Raw genomic sequence first — 17,170 nt, forward strand, 5'->3', positions numbered from 1 at the left:
CATTTATTGAGATATATTTCATTTAACCACTTGGAGTGTTTGACCAGAACTGTAAACATATCCTTCCCAGAGATTGGTGCATTAAATAAAAAGGAAGGGAAGAAAGGGTGGCATAAAAATAGACATTTAACATGTTAATGCTGTCAGTGAGAGATTCAACTGCAGTGGAAAGGCACAATTTTTCTTAGACTTTAAAAAAATGCTTGGGGCGACTGTGGCTCAGTTGGTCGAGCGGGTCGGCCGATGATCAAAGGGTTGGAGGTTCGATCCCCGCCCTGCCACATGTGTCATAGTTGTTGTGTCCTTGGGCAAGACACTTCACCCACCTTGCCTCGTGTGAATGTCGATAGTTAGCCTGCTATCGGTGTATGAATGTGTGTGTGAATGGTAACGTGTAAATGGGAACAGGTCTCCCTTGCAAAAGAGTTTACCTGTATAAGTAAAGGTTAAAAAAAATAAAAAATAAAAAATTGTCCACGTCCCTGCACCTCACACCCACACACAAACATCTTATAGGTTTCATTGTAATCTTTAAAAAGTATGTGGGTGTCAAAAATCAATATTTAGAAAAAATCCAAGTGATGCAGATTCCTAAAGTTTAATAACAAAAATAAGACCAAAAACTCAACATGGAACTGGTACCAAAGCTTATGTGACACAGAAAAGCCAAATACAACAAAATCACCTGGATACACATTCCAGTCATCTATTATTGAGCATAACTTCGATATTATAGCCATTGGAAAGTATGTCTACATTAGTATGTGTCAGTGATCCAGGTTTGTAGCTGCAAAAATGATTTAATAAATATGTAATTGATGATGACTGAAAACAAATAAGACAGCTGAAAGACTATTCCTCTACTTCTTAAGAGAGAAAATAAATGAGGTTTGTTATGAGATATATCTTTATTTGTATGAAAATTAAAAGGGGGGAACATAATGGTCAAAAGTCGACAGCTTTGAGCTTTCTCTCCTCCTTCTCAGTGAATGGCTCCTGGGAGAGGATCTTGCCGTGTAGCTTGTGGTGTTTGCCGATGCCTAGCTTGGGCAGACCTCGGTTCAGCCCCTCCAGCAGCACACAGGCCTTGCACAGAGCCTGGCTGGAGATGTAGCCACAGCGGGTGCATGTCCCCTGGGAAGGCATCTTCACCCCGTCCCGCACAGACAGGTTCTCCCCCGAGTGGATGACATCCATAATGGAGCTGGACCTAACACTCTCCAGGTCCTTCAGAAAGGTCCTGGCATAGCCACGGTAAGCATTGGGAGAGTAGATACACTCAGTGGAAAAGTAGTCCAACTTCTTAAAGTAAGCGTAGAGGACGATCTCTTTCTCGTAGGCGTATTTGAGCGGTTTGCAGCGCGGCACCACCCCGTCCCCTTCGCTGGTGGTGGAGATGGCTGTGCAGCGGCGCAGACGAGCTATGTCCCCTCGCAAGAAGTTCATCAAAACCGTCTCCGCCACGTCATCTGCATTGTGACCTGTTTAAAAAAGAAAACATCCATTGTAACTCATTCTGACAAAATACTTACTCTTACAAGGTGGATTCAGCGATTCTTGAGAAAGTTTGTTGTCAAAACTACTGTTTTGTCAAAATCAATGAATATCTTGAGACGATCGCCTACCTTTCCGCGTGAGTGTGTGTGCTGAAAATAAATGTAGTGTTGTTTATACAGTCTAGGCTCTGTAAACAGGCATGTAGCTAGCTACAGTGGGCTCGTTTGTATCCATACCATTCATTTACGTACCTTTACTTTACATATACGTTTACAGAGCCTAGGCTGTGTATTAACAGTACACCAGAATTTCTTTCAGTGCTCTCACAGTACGGAAAGGCAACGGATCGTGAGGAGATATTGACTTATTTAGAAAAAAAGTGATTTTGACAACAAGCGTTCTCCAGAATCACTGACTGCACCTTTATATAAGACTCACTCACTCACATTTCAGGGTTGAAATTCTTGCCTTCACATTTTAATAATGCAATTTGGGTTTGGAGTTACCTGTACATATCTTGTCCACTTTCAGCATGATGGCTCCCCTGTCCAGCGCCTGCCGTCTGAACACTCCACAGAAGGTGCAGTTGTTTTTCAGTCCCACCTGCTTCACTATGGCGTCCATAGTCCAGCCGTACAGCTCCTCATACGACACAATCTTCAGCGGCAGGTCGTACTGTTGCTGGTTCCTCTTCACCGTCTCCAAAGAGTCGTCCCGGTACCCAGTGATCCCCTCGTCCACTGAGAGAAGCATCAGCTCCAGGCCATAGTTGTATCGCTCGTTGAGGACCTTCATCACGTGAGCGAGCACCGTCGAGTCCTTTCCCCCGGAGGCACCAATTCCCACTTTCTCCCCATGTGTGAACAGCTTTGCTCCCACTATGGTCAGATGCACCTCCTCCTCAAAGGCCCAGAAGAAGCACTCTTTACACAGCGAGTGGCCCGTTTTGGGACGCTTCAACACAGCCCGCTTGTCACCACAGCTACTGCACAGGACCGGCATCCTGGCTGTCAGAGGAGCTATTTGAATAAGGATGACAATATCAAAAGTTAGTTAAACAAATGTTATCAAATATTTTTGAAGTCAAATTGTTTCAAACAAATTTACACCAACCTACAAAGCTCAATTTCTTCTGTTGAGGCAGTGTGTCAATTACTTTCTCTTTCGTTCATTTATTATTCACTTAACGTAAATCTACAGTTTGAAGTCATTACATTTTTTGTAAAGGGGCCCCTGCAATACAAAATCTATGTGCAGTGTAGTTTAGTTTAATAATTAATTCTGCAATTTGATGCATTGTTTGACTAAATAAGAGCATCGCATGGAAAAAACACTGAAAATATTCAATTTGTACGACTTGATGATAAAAAAAATCATACAGTGTTCCAAATTCACATTGCACAGTGATTCCGACTAGATACATATTTTGCTGCATATTAAGCTGGAAAAATTACGAATGTCACTAAACGTCACTATGTCAAATTAATAGATATTCAAATGTGTTGTTACTTGTTAATACCATTATCTCACACTGCACATTGGAGGCGGTCAACAACAGGACCTTTACTACAACATACAGCAGCTATTTAAGAAGGAAGAAACGTGTACAAGGCCACAGTAATATTATTGGACTAATATGTTTTTTTGTTGACATGCCGAATTAAAGACTTGAACGCAACGGCTCAGAAAACGTCCAGTTAAGTTTGCAAGAGGGTTTGAGGGTGAACATTAGCTCAGCTTAGTCAGATCAAATGTAAGGTTGTCTCGCTTGTCAACACCATAGATGGTATATAAAACACACACTTATTAGGATAAAGCTGATAAAACAGCCCCTGAAACACTTCACACAACCGTTTTAAAGGGCCAAATGTAATAAAAGCACACGGAATAATGTCAGTTATTTAGTTATCCTGGTTGACAACAGGAATAGAGTGCACATTGGTACCAAAGTCAATGTAAGACAGTTAACATTAAACGTGTCCAGTTCTAGCTAGCCTAGTTGAGCTAAGTAGCCACATATTTTAGGCAACATTTCCATACCAAAGTTTCTGCTGAACCGTCGTTTGAGTTGAGAATGTGGGGAGGCAGTACCCTTTGAAGAAACTGTTTTAAAAATATAACTCTTTAAAGTAAAACAACTAAAGTATCACACGACTAACTAAGGTAGCATGTTGTTTGTATTTTCTCCACCGGGAAACCGGAAGTGCAAGCAGTTTGAGCCCCTGCAGCACAACCTAGCGGCTGGAATTGGCCAATGCACATCAAACTGCACATTTAGACAGCCCAATGACATAATTTTTATGGGTTTATCAGTCATCTCATCACCTTTTTTTATAACTTGCTCTCAGTAAAGTATCATGCTGCATTTTAACGACGACTCCAATATTTAACTTACTGTAAAGAAAGCCTTCAATACCACTTGTTGTCAGGTCAATGTAGCGTTTTCATTTGGTTGTGTTTCAGGTGCACATAACCCAACTCTCCTTAATGAGGGAACGTTGAAATTGAATAGGCTACATCTTTAATAGAAGTGGTTGTTTAAAGATCCTCAATACATGGGCACCAAAGGCTTTGCATCAATAAATATTTATCGGCCTGACATTCAGTAGGCATATGTGAATACCACCAGGAACAATCTGATTGTTCAATTGAGAATGATATGAAATGATTTTGAAGTGTAAAAAACGATTTTGAATGTATATGATGATGTTATAGAAAGCATTGACTGAAGTCTCCACTACGAGTCAAATGCATTAGCGGGTTAAAAAGCAGAAGTAGTTAGTGAGGAGGTTTTTGTCACAGTGTAGCCTAAATCACTGTGATTACTCTTCAACAGAGCTGTCCCATGTCTTACAGTAATAGACTGCTGAAAAACCAGGGACATATCTTACATAGCGGTAACTGTGATGAAAATAACTCCTCCAGGAACCTGTTTATACTAATTAGAACCAATGCCAGTAACAACATTTTCAGAACGGATTTGAAATGTTTCACATTTCCAAAGATAAATGTATTGAAGGATATAAGCTTTGCCTCTACACATTTGAACATAATTGACAGACAGAGGTAAATAGTCTATCAATGTCCAAAATGACACTAATTAAAACATCAGTGTGTTTCCAGTCAGAGACAGTTCCCTCTGATTTCACAGAGTTGACCTTTGACCTCTTCATTTACATAGAGCTATGAAGAAGTAGAGGAGGCCTGCAGGTGCATCCTGGGACGGAAGAGAGGGAGGAGTAGAGAGGTGATGCTTCACTGATGGAGGGTGAAAACTCACTTTCAGTTCACTAGTTTGAATTAGATTTCTAACGTCTTAACTACTGCAACTCAAACCAGGAACAGTGATAGTATCTCCCTGTTGTGTTTGATTGCAAATAAACACTTATAACAAAGATGTTTTCTGAACTTAAATATGAATATCAAATCAAGAATTAAATGGAATTGTGTCTTTTTATCTATGTGTCTGGCATTAATTGTAATGTTCATTGAATGAATAGGAGGAAACATATAATATAGTATATAATGTGTCCATGAATACAAATGAATACATATTTCTCTGAGTTTTTTTTTCTTTATTGAATGAGTCTTAAAAACTTTAACAAATGCAAAGCTGATACACCACCTCCATCTTACGTTCACAACATGTATTACAAGCATGCAGACAACATCTTTTCTAACATGGAAACCTTGCAATGAGCAAACAGCACAAACAGTGAAGAAGCAGATTTGAAATGGTCATTCTGCTCCTCTGCTACTCTTCAGTGGGACAGTGGGACTTGTTGATGTTTTTCTCTGAGGTCTGGGAGCCCAAAGACACTTTACATGTGTAAACCTTCTCCATGTTCCAGTCTGACGTCTGGATGGCCAGGTAGCTGCTGATTTGGAAAGTCTGGTCTGGTTGCTGAACAGCGGTGCTGGTAGAGATCCCACTGCTCACTGGACTCCCACCAGCCAACCAGCTCACATCTGCAAAAGGCCCAGACTGACTGGACAGACAGACCAGAGAGGCTTTGTTGGACTGGAGCTCAGCACTGGATGGAGGGAAGACTGTGAGGACAGGAGGAGGGAGGCTGGAGCCTGAAAATACATGGAGGACATTCATCAATTAACTTGAAGTCAAGTTCAGTCATAAAAAATATGGCAGTAATGTATTACTTTTTATGACATTATGCCAATTTTTAGTCAAAGTTTTTAATTCTGAAAAATCAGAGGAATCATTTCCTAAATTGTATCTTGCATTACTCTTTTAAAATAGTACATTTCCCTCACTGACACAGGAATATGATGATCAGTTTTATATACATTTTTTGTTACTTACTCATAAAGTCACATTCTGTCTTAGAAAACCTTATCTTAATTCTTCTACAATGTATTTTTGTCACTGTGAAAAATGTCAGTATAACTAAGCTTGCTTATATTTTCAAACAGCGAATAAAATGATTGGGTTTTGATAACCAAATTCAGTTACTCTCAAACATTTTTGAAAAACATTTTAAGTCTGCATAATCATACAAAAATAAATAACTTTAAATGTATCTTGCATTTTTCTTTAAGAATTAAATATTTCAACCATTATATAGAGATATGATGATCCATTGTAAATCATTTTTTGAAAAACAAATTAATGAAATCTACTTTTGTCTTACAAAATGTTGCTTGAATTTTTCTACAATGTCTTAAGTCACTGTGAGAGATTTCAGCATAACAGAGCTGACTTACATTTTCAAACAACTATTAAAATGGTTGTGATTATAATGAAAAAAATGTAGTCCCACTCAAAGTTATCCTTAAACTTTACAATATTATTCATTTATATGAACCAGTAAAGTAATAATTTAGTGTTGATAACATGTTGGATGCTTTTGCTGGTAATCTTTCTCAGCAGAAATTGTGTCGCAATTATATATTTGATCTAATATTAGGAAAATAAATATGCTGTTGAAAAGTTAAGCTATCTTAATTTCTAAACCCGAATTTCCATTGTCTTAAAAGAAACAGCTTAGTATCAAAGTTAGTCATAAAAAGTCAATCTAATGATGAAATGAAAAGTATGTTAAATATGTTTAAAAAGTAGTAACACATAAAATCATAATTCTACATTCATATCCATCAGAAATATAAAATCGATCTTGTTTTATCATCAAATAGATAGGACTTACTTGTCACAGTCAGCTTGGTGCCTTGTCCGAATACCACAGTGATTCAGTTTGTATACATGGCTGTACAAAAACCTCTTCACTCTCACTGATGAGGGGAGTGGAACTGAAACATCCTGTTGAAACCAACTTTCACTGTCAACATCTCATTCCCTTCAACTTTCTGCTTATATTCAGAAACAATGCTGGACTTTTTCAAACATTATTTCTCTTGAGATGATTTTATTTAGCATCCATTTTGGTTTTTATCCCAGATTCTTCCATTTGAATTGTTTGATTCTGGTCAGAGTTGAAAGAAGCTTTAGTTGGTCTGTCACTGAGGTTTTTGTAATGGTGTGAATCACTGTGATACAGCTGCCTTAGCAGAGTTGTCCCATGTGTCACAGTAATAGACAGCAGAGTCTCCTGCCTCTGCCTGCTTTATGATGAACTGGTAATCTAAGTCTGAAGAGGCTTTAGAGTTGAATCGGTCTGAGGAGAATCCTGATCCAAAGGTGGGTGAACTGTGACCTTTGTGATATTTCAGAACATACTGAGGAGCTTCACCAGGAACCTGTTTATACCATCTGACATAATAACTATCATATCTCTCAACGTTGCAGTTGAGAACAACCTCTCGTCCTGGAGAAACTGTGTGGACAGCAGGCGTCTGGGTCAGCACTATCACTGCATCAACATCTGTCAACATGCAGAGAAGAAAAACACATGAGTGAAAGATTTCTGTCTGAAAATATGTGCTGTGAAAGGAGTGAGGAGAATATCTTACATGTTAGAGCAGTGAAGAGAGTGCAGAGGGTCCCCAGCATGTTGTCAGTGTGTGCTGTAAACGTCCCTTACTGTCCAGCTGAGAGGTGAGCAGGGTTGGAGTGTGAGGAGAAGAGAGACTGAAGCTTATAAAGAAACTGAGGAGAGGAGAGGTGGAGAAGGAGGAGGAGGAGGAGGAGGGGTTCACACACTCAACACTGTTTTCATTCATACACCAACTACATCAGGAATGTGGGTTTCACATCATACACGAATATTCATAAAAACTTCTGTTGGTGACAAACATGACATCATCAATCTTTTGTAAGTCTGCTAAAGTACTTTGAGTATTACATCCAGTTATTGCATCACAGGAATGTGTTCTTTACTTTGTTGTGTTTATCATAAAGGAGGGATCACACTAAAAATACTTTCAATTGGTTTATTCTTGTTATAAATAAGTCATGTAAACAGGATGGAAACATGAGGATGACACGATTCAAATGCAAATGTTAACTTCATATTTCAGTTTTATAATTTTTTAAGTGTTTTACAAATAGAATCCAAGTTAGGATGTTAAATATGTATCCAGTTTATTCTGATGAATTCATTGGAAACATTGTGACCTCAGAGTGTAGATGATCTGTCAGGTGAATGTAGTGTTTGTATTTGGTCATTGTTCAGCTGTGTGTGGAAGGAGGGACTACTTTTGTAATATGTTCCATTTTGTTTTGGAATCCTGCTGAATTCCTCTCCGTCAATCTATTTTTTATTTCAAGGGTTAATGCGTTATGAGTTTATGTGACATATTTCTCATCTCTGTTTCATCACCTTGTTGTAATAACCTGCTCTCAATCATGCTCCATTTAAACAATGACTTCAGAGTTTAAGTTAGTAAAGCCATATTATGAATCACTATATGTATACCACATGTTGTCAGGTGAATGTAGCATTTTCATTTGGTTGTGTTTGTGCAACAATCCTCAATAAATGTGCACCAAAGGCTTTATATCAAGAATGATTCCTCATATTTATTTATTTATAATATTTGGAGCCGAATCGGCTCCAAATATTATTTATTATGACAGGGAAGAGACATTAATATTTATTCTCAACGATTATCACTGTAATAGCTCGTAACTTTTATTTTAGATTTTTAATTTAGCGGTTAGCATATTGTTTGATTTTGTCTCAAAGCATATACAATCTGCCTGACATTCTGTAAGCATACGCATATAAATATCACCAAGAACAATCTTATTATTCATTTCAGAATGATAAGAAATAAGTTAGGAGTGTAAAAACATATTAATGCATATGCTGTACAGAAAGCATTAGCTTATGGCTCCACTACCAGTCAAATGCAGCAGCAGGTTCAAAAAGCAGAAGTAGTTAGTGAGGAGGTTTTTGTCACAGTGTAAATCACTGTGATACGTGCTCATTAACAGAGCCGTCCCATGTCTCACAGTAATAGACTGCTGAGTCTCCCTCCTCCACATTGTTGATGATCAAACGATAATCTGATCTCGACTGATGATTAGAAGTGAACTTTGGAGATGAAAAACCAGAGCCATAGGTTGGAGAGCTATGTCCATGATAATTATACAGCACATACTGAGGAACTCCTCCAGGAACCTGTTTATACCAACGAGCAGCACTGTTAGTAACAGTCCCCAGGTTACAGTCCATGGTGGCTGTCTCTCCTTTCCTCAGCATCACAACAGGAGGCTTCTGTGTCACCACCGTCACACCACTCACACCTGGAAACAACAAGACGACATGGAGTCAAGAGAAACACACAGACTGATGAATCCAACATGAGCTCAAAGCTGCAGTGAGTCAGCCTCCTTACATGTTAGAGCAGTGATGAGAGTGCAGAGGGTCCCCAGCATGTTGACACTGTGTGCTGACAAAGAGCTTGTCAGTTGGAAAGTGAGTTTACTGCTGACAGAGTAGAGGGTTTGGAGGATGAGGAGAGGAGGTGCTGGAGGAGCAATTTAATAGCACACTGAAACTGAGAGGGACTGACAGGAGGAGGAGCTCTGCTTACAGCTGCATGCTTTGAAACTTCTGTTGGTCTCGTATCTTCTGTTAAGAAAAAAGACTTTTCAATCTTCATTCATGTCAAAGCAGTCAGTTTATACCCAGTGACCCCAAAATATTACATCATCTTAATTTGATAAATACCTCCAGTAGGGTTATTGTAACAGATTTGTTTCTTTGATAAATTCATAATAAACATAATTGACCAATCCAATTTACAGGTTTTTCAAATTTGCACAAGATACATGTGTTACAGGATATAACTAACTTCCAAATATATGAGCTCAACCAATCCAATTGTATGTGATCAAATTTCCTCTCTCCAGACATTAACTTAAACAAATATTTTCAGAACAGATTTTAAATGTTTCACATTTTCAAAAGATAAATGTATTGAAGGATATAAACTTTGACTCTACACATTTGAACATAATTGACAGACAGAGGTAAATAGTCTATCAATGTCCAAAATGACACTTATTAAAACATCAGTGTGTTTCCAGTCAGAGACAGTTCCCTCTGATTTCACAGAGTTGACCTTTGACCTCTTCATTTACATAGAGCTATGAAGAAGTAGAGGAGGCCTGCAGGTGCATCCTGGGACGGAAGAGAGGGAGGAGTAGAGAGGTGATGCTTCACTGATGGAGGGTGAAAACTCACTTTCAGTTCACTAGTTTGAATTAGATTTCTAACGTCTTAACTACTGCAACTCAAACCAGGAACAGTGATAGTATCTCCCTGTTGTGTTTGATTGCAAATAAACACTTATAACAAAGAAGTTTTCTGAACTTAAATATGAATATCAAATCAAGCAATAAACGGAAATATGTCTTGTATCCATGTGTCTGTCATTAATTATAATGATCATTGAATTGAAAGGAGGAAACATATAATATAGTACATAATGTGTCCATGAATACAAAATAATACACATTTCTCTGAGTTTCTTTTTTTTCTTTATTGAATGAGTCTTAAAAACATTAACAAATGCAAAGCTGAGGCACCACCTCCATCTTACGTTCACAACATGTATTACAAGCATGCAGACAACATCTTTTCTAACATGGAAACCTAGCAATGAGCAAACAGCACAAACAGTGAAGAAGCAGATTTGAAATGGTCATTCTGCTCCTCTGCTACTCTTCAGTGGGACAGTGGGACTTGTTGATGTTTTTCTCTGAGGTCTGGGAGCCCAAAGACACTTTACATGTGTAAACCTTCTCCATGTTCCAGTCTGACGTCTGGATGGCCAGGTAGCTGCTGATTTGGAAAGTCTGGTCTGGTTGCTGAACAGCGGTGCTGGTAGAGATCCCACTGCTCACTGGACTCCCACCAGCCAACCAGCTCACATCTGCAAAAGGCCCAGACTGACTGGACAGACAGACCAGAGAGGCTTTGTTGGACTGGAGCTCAGCACTGGATGGAGGGAAGACTGTGAGGACAGGAGGAGGGAGGCTGGAGCCTGAAAATACATGGAGGACATTCATCAATTAACTTCAAATCAAGTCAGTCATAAAATTCATGGCAGTAATAGATTACTTTTTATGACAATATAACAATTTTCAGTCGAAGTTTTTAATTCTGAATAACCATATGGGAATCATTTCTTAAAATTGTTTATTGCCTTACTCTTTTAAAATAGAACATTTTGGGGTGCTCCGGTGGCATAGTGGATAGAGGGCGTACCATATTGGCCTCGGCCTTTGTTGCAGTGGTCGCAGATTCAAATCCGAACCGTGGACCTTTACTGCAGGCCATCCCCCCTCTGTCTCTGTCTCCACATTTCAACTCTCTACTATCTAATAAAGCTTGAAAATGCCAAAAAATTATCTTTAAAAAATAGAAAATTTCCCTCACTGACAGGAATATGACCTTCAGTTCTATATACATTTTTGGTTACAAATTAATTTAGTCACATTCTGTCTTAGAACCTCTTAGCTGAATTCCTTTACGATGTTATTAGTCACTGTGAAAAATGTCAGTATAACTAAGCTGGCTTATATTTTCAAACTGCCAATAAAATTATTGGGTTTTGATGACCAAATTCAGTTATTCTGAACACATTTTTATGAAAATTTTAAGTCTGCATAATCATAAAGAAATAAAAACTTTAAATGTATCTTGCTTTTCTCTTTAAAAATGTAATATTTCAATCATTATGTAGAAATATGATGATCAATTGTTCATACATTTTGAAAATCGAATTAATGAAATCTATTTCTGTCTTACAAAATGTTTCTTGAATTTTTCTACAATGTCTGAAGTCACTGTGAGAGATTTCAGCATAACAGAGCTGACTTACATTTTCAAACAGCCAATAAAATGGTTGTGAACATAATGACAAAAAGGTAGTCCCACTCAAAGTTATCCTTAAACTTTACAAGACTATTAATTCATATGAACAAGTACAATAATAATTTAGTTTTGATAACATGTAAGATACTTTTGCTGGTAATCATGCTCAGCAAGCATTGTGTTGCAATTATATATGTTTTCTAATATTAGGAAAATAAATATGCTAACATTTGTTGAAAATCTAAAATATCTTAATTTCCAGGCACACATTTCCATTGTCTTAAAAGAAACAACTTAGTATCAAAGTTGGTCATACAAAGCCAATCTAATGATGGAATGAAAAATACATTAAATATGTTTACAAAAGTAGTATCATATAAAATCATTATCTTCTTATTATACCCATCAGAAATATAAAATCGATCTTGTTTTATCATCAAATAGATAGGACTTACTTGTCACAGTCAGCTTGGTGCCTTGTCCGAATACCACAGTGATTCAGTTTGTACACATGGCTGTACAAAAACCTCTTCACTCTCACTGATGAGGGGAGTGGAACTGAAACATCCTGTTGAAACCAACTTTCACTGTCAACATCTCATTCCCTTCAACTTTCTGCTTATATTCAGAAACAATGCTGGACTTTTTCAAACATTATTTCTCTGAAGACGATTTTATTTAGCATCCATTTTGGTTTTCATCCCAGATTCTTCCATTTGAAGTGTTTGATTCTGGTCAGAGTTGAAAGAAGCTGTAGTCAGTCTCTCACTGAGGTTTTTGTAATGGTGTGAATCACTGTGATACAACTGCATTACCGTCCCATGTCTTACAGTAATAGACTGCTGAGTCTCCCTCCTCCACATTGTTGATGATCAAACGATAATCTGTTGTCGACTGATGATTAGAAGTGAACTTTGGAGATGAAAAACCAGAGCCATAGGTTGGAGAGCTCCTGCTGTAATGAAAATACAGTACAAACTGAGGAACTCCTCCAGGAACCTGTTTATACCAATAAGCAGTGTTAGAAACAGTCCCCAGGTTACAGTCCATGGTGGCTGTCTCTCCTTTCCTCAGCATCACAACAGGAGGCTTCTGTGTCACCACCGTCACACCACTCACACCTGGAAACAACAAGACGACATGGAGTCAAGAGAAACACACAGACTGATGAATCCAACATGAGCTACAATGAGCTCAAGGCTGAAAAACACATGAGTGAAAGGTTTCTGTGTGAAAATATGTGCTGTGAAAGGAGTGAGAAGAATATCTTACATGTTAGAGCAGTGAAGAGAGTGCAGAGGGTCCCCAGCATGTTGTCAGTGTGTGCTGTAAACGTCCCTTACTGTCCAGCTGAGAGGTGAGCAGGGTTGGAGTGTGAGGAGAAGAGAGACTGAAGCTTATAAAGACACTGAGGAGAGGAGAGGAGGAGGAGGAGGAGGAGGAGGGGTTCACACACTCAACACTGTTTTCATTCATACACCAACTACATCAGGAATGTGGGTTTCATATCATACATATGTTTTTTTTTAACTTCTGTTGGTGACAAGCATGACATCATCAATCTTTTGTAAGTCTGCTAAAGTACTTTGAGTATTACATCCAGTTACTGCATCACAGGAATGTGTTCTTTACTTTGTTGTGTTTATCATAAAGGAGGGATCACACTAAAAATACTTTCAATTGGTTCATTCTTGTTATAAATAAGTCATGTAAACAGGATGGAAACACGAGGATGACACGATTTAAATCTAAATGTTTACTTCATATTTCAGTTTTACAATTGTTTAAGGTCTTTACAAATAGAATCCAAGTTAGGATGTTAAATATGTATCCAGTTTATTCTGATGAATTCATTGGAAACATTGTGACCTCAGAGTGTAGATGATCTCTCAGGTGAATGTAGTGTTTGTATTTGGTCATTGTTCAGCTGTGTGTGAAAGGATGGACTGTTTTTGTAACATGTTCCTTTTTGTTTTTGGAATCCTGCTGAATTCCTCTCCGTCAATCTATTTTTTATTTCAGGGGTTAATGCGTTATGAGTTTATGTGACATATTTCTCATCTGGGTTTCATTGAATTGAATTGAATTGAATTGAATTGAATTGAATTGAATTGAATTGAATTGAAAATGTTTTTATTTCGAACAAGTAAACAATAAAAGACAAAAAAGCAATAATAAACAATAAAATAAATTAAACAAGTGGACAGTTACAATAAAGTAATATTTACACACAATGAAAACCACAAATGAAAATAAACTGTCTTACACTTGCTTTACCTGTTCGAAAAGGGGTGAGAAGAAGAAAACTTATTTAATCTCACCCCTTCTCCCTGATTTATACATCTATAATGACTATTGGCTTCCTTATTAGTGATATAATAATATTTCAAAATTAATAATACATATTAATATATATTAGTTTTCAATATGATACAATTTGTTACCAATTGCATATTTATCTAATGATATCGTCGTATTTATCTAATAATATTGTCAAGTAATCTTATAATAATAATAATATCTGATTAAACATTCAATATTATATAAATACCGTCAAATATATACAAATATACATACATGTAAACATATACACTATGTTAATCTTCATCCCTGTACCTTGTGAAAATCAATTCTTTGTATTTTATTTTAAACTGGTTAATGTTTGGACATTCCTTGATCTCCCCACTCAAACTGTTCCATAGTCTCACCCCACATATTGAAATGCAAAACGTTTTCCTGGTCGTACGGACGCTGTTCACTTTGAAATTAAATTTTCCCCTTAAATTATAACCCCCCTTCATCACCTTGTTGTAATAACTTGCTCTCAATAATGCTCCATTTTAACAATGACTCCAGAGTTAAGTTAGTAAAACCACACCATGAATCACTACATTTATATCACATGTTGTCAGGTGAATGAAGCATTTTCATTTGGTTGTGTTATAGCTCCTCAGAGAACGAAAATGCAATTTAGATAAGTAGGCCTAGTGTAAAATACAAGTGTTTGTGCAAAAATCCTCAATATATGTGCACCAAAGGCTTTATATCAAGAATGATTCCACATATTTATATAAGTTAGATCAGCACATAAGAATCGTCTCCAAATATTATTTTATTATGACAGGGAAGAGACATTAATATTTATTGTAAACAATTATCACAGTAATAGATCATAACTTTTATTATTAGCATATTGTTTGATTTTGTCTTAAAGCGAATACAAACCACTGGACATTCTGAAAGCATACGCATAGAAATTCCAGGAACAATCTTATTATTAATTTGAGAATGATAAGAAATAAGTTAGGAGTGTAAAACATATTTTTTAATGCATTGATGGTAAGTTACAGAAAGCATTAGCTTATTGCTCCACTACCAGTCAAATGCAGCAGCAGGTTCAAAAAGCAGAAGTAGTTAGTGAGGAGGTTTTTGTCACAGTGTAAATCACTGTGATACGTGCTCATTAACAGAGCTGTCCCATGTCTTACAGTAATAGACTGCTGAGTCTCCCTCCTCCACATTGTTGATGATCAAACGATAATCTGATCTCGACTGATGATTAGAAGTGAACTTTGGAGAAGAAAAACCAGAGCCATAGAATGGAGCGCTGTCTCCGTGATAATAGAACATCACATACTGAGGAACTCCTCCAGGAACCTGTTTATACCAGTAAGCAGCACTGTTAGTAACAGTCCCCAGGTTACAGTCCATGGTGGCTGTCTCTCCTTTCCTCAGCATCACAACAGGAGGCTTCTGTGTCACCACCGTCACACCACTCACACCTGCGAACAACAAGACGACATGGAGTCAAGAGAAACACACAGACTGATGAATCCAACATGAGCTCAAAGCTGCAGTGAGTCAGCCTCCTTACAAGTTAGAGCAGTGATGAGAGTGCAGAGGGTTCCCAGCATGTTGACACTGTGTGCTGACAAAGAGCTTGTCAGTTGGAAAGTGAGTTTACTGCTGACAGAGTAGAGGGTTTGGAGGATGAGGAGAGGAGGTGCTGGAGGAGCAATTTAATAGCACACTGAAACTGAGAGGGACTGACAGGAGGAGGAGCTCTGCTTACAGCTGCATGCTTTGAAACTTCTGTTGGTCTCGTATCTTCTGTTAAGAAAAAAGACTTTTCAATCTTCATTCATGTCAAAGCAGTCAGTTTATACCCAGTGACCCCAAACTATTACATCATCTTAATTTGATAAATATATCCAGTACACTCTAAAAAGAAAACAGTTGAACCAACTTAATTGAATTAGGGCAACCGGTAACACACAATTGAATTAAGTTTATTGAAATAAAGAATGTAAGTTACACTTACACAATTGTTTCAAGTCAGATCAACTTAATAGTGTGTTTGTTTTTAAATCAAAAGTTTGCATTAATCCAACTTATAATTAAGGGACGACAACTTAAAATGTCAGTGTTTTCTGAATCAATTTCTTGTTTAATCCTAAAGTAAAATATTGCTTCAGTAGAACCTAAAAGAAAATAGTTGGACCAACTTAATTGAATTAAGGCATGTTGCTGTTTGCACCGTGAGCGAAGGGGATGTTATATTTCATTGGGCAGATGTGTTTCAACCCTATATAAGATTACTATGTCCCCTATTTGTTCAAATGCTAAACATAGACAGCAGCTTCTGTTTGTTACTTCAACACACTTGTTAGAATATATCAAGTTCAATGGAATGATTAATTTCTTTTGTAATTTGTCTCCTGAGTTGAACTAGGGATCTGGCTTAAGAGTTCCACAAACCGTTCTGTTATAACCAACAAAATCACGGTTAGTTCACAAAGAGATATTTTATTTAAACAAAATGCATAGTGACCTAATGGAATGAAACATCCCCTTCACTGAGGGTGCAAATAGCAACATAACAAAGGTTTAGACCAGTGTACGTCATTGTGGGAAAGGGGGCGTTAGACAGGAAAACCTAATTGAATCGCTTTAATTTGCATAAGAAAATTAAGTCAATGTCAGGTCAATGTATAAAGTACAATTTCAATTTGATGTAATCCACAAAAGTACATTGCCATCACTAAAGCAGAAAACTGAGTCAGACTTATTCAAAAAAGTGCGTTACTTCAACTTTTCAAAAATATACTTTTTAGAGTGTAGGGTTATTGTCACAGATTTGTTTCTTTGCTAAATTCATAATAACCAGCATTTACCAATCCAATTGTCTCTTAGGATTATATTTGCTCTCTTCAGCTACATTTTTAAGAAATATTTTTCACATCTGATTTACAGGTTTTTCAAATTTGCACAAGATACATTAATACAGGATATAACTGTAACTTTCAAATATATGGGCTCGACCAATACAATTGTGTATGGTCAAATTTGCTCTCCCAAGACATTAAAAAAATATTTTCAGAACGGATTTGAAATGTTTCAAATTTTTTAAAAGATAAATGTATTGAAGGATA

The 17,170-nt window shown here is 37.3% G+C and overlaps 2 protein-coding genes across 2 annotated transcripts; both read right to left on the reverse strand.

The window, feature by feature from the left end:
- Positions 1 to 43: 43 nt before the first annotated feature.
- On the reverse strand, positions 44 to 3,683 carry ctu1 (cytosolic thiouridylase subunit 1 homolog (S. pombe)). The gene is made up of 3 exons (XM_080037298.1): positions 3,538 to 3,683; positions 2,004 to 2,516; positions 44 to 1,481 (listed from the first exon to the last, which is right to left on the reverse strand). The coding sequence occupies exons 2-3, from the start codon at positions 2,497 to 2,499 to the stop codon at positions 946 to 948; spliced, it is 1,032 nt and encodes a 343-aa protein (XP_079893424.1). The 5' UTR covers positions 2,500 to 2,516; positions 3,538 to 3,683; the 3' UTR covers positions 44 to 945.
- A 1,568-nt stretch (positions 3,684 to 5,251) lies between these two features.
- LOC307267961 (uncharacterized protein) lies at positions 5,252 to 15,652 on the reverse strand (the record flags this gene model as incomplete). The annotated part of the gene is made up of 8 exons (XM_080050454.1): positions 5,252 to 5,577; positions 6,660 to 6,693; positions 8,835 to 9,160; positions 9,253 to 9,344; positions 10,584 to 10,905; positions 12,194 to 12,227; positions 15,195 to 15,520; positions 15,613 to 15,652. The coding sequence occupies 8 exons, from the start codon at positions 15,650 to 15,652 to the stop codon at positions 5,252 to 5,254; spliced, it is 1,500 nt and encodes a 499-aa protein (XP_079906580.1).
- Between the last annotated feature and the right edge of the window lie 1,518 nt (positions 15,653 to 17,170).

This window comes from Ammodytes marinus, assembly GCF_949987685.1.
Source record: "Ammodytes marinus genome assembly, chromosome: 2".
Lineage (NCBI taxonomy): Eukaryota > Metazoa > Chordata > Actinopteri > Uranoscopiformes > Ammodytidae > Ammodytes > Ammodytes marinus.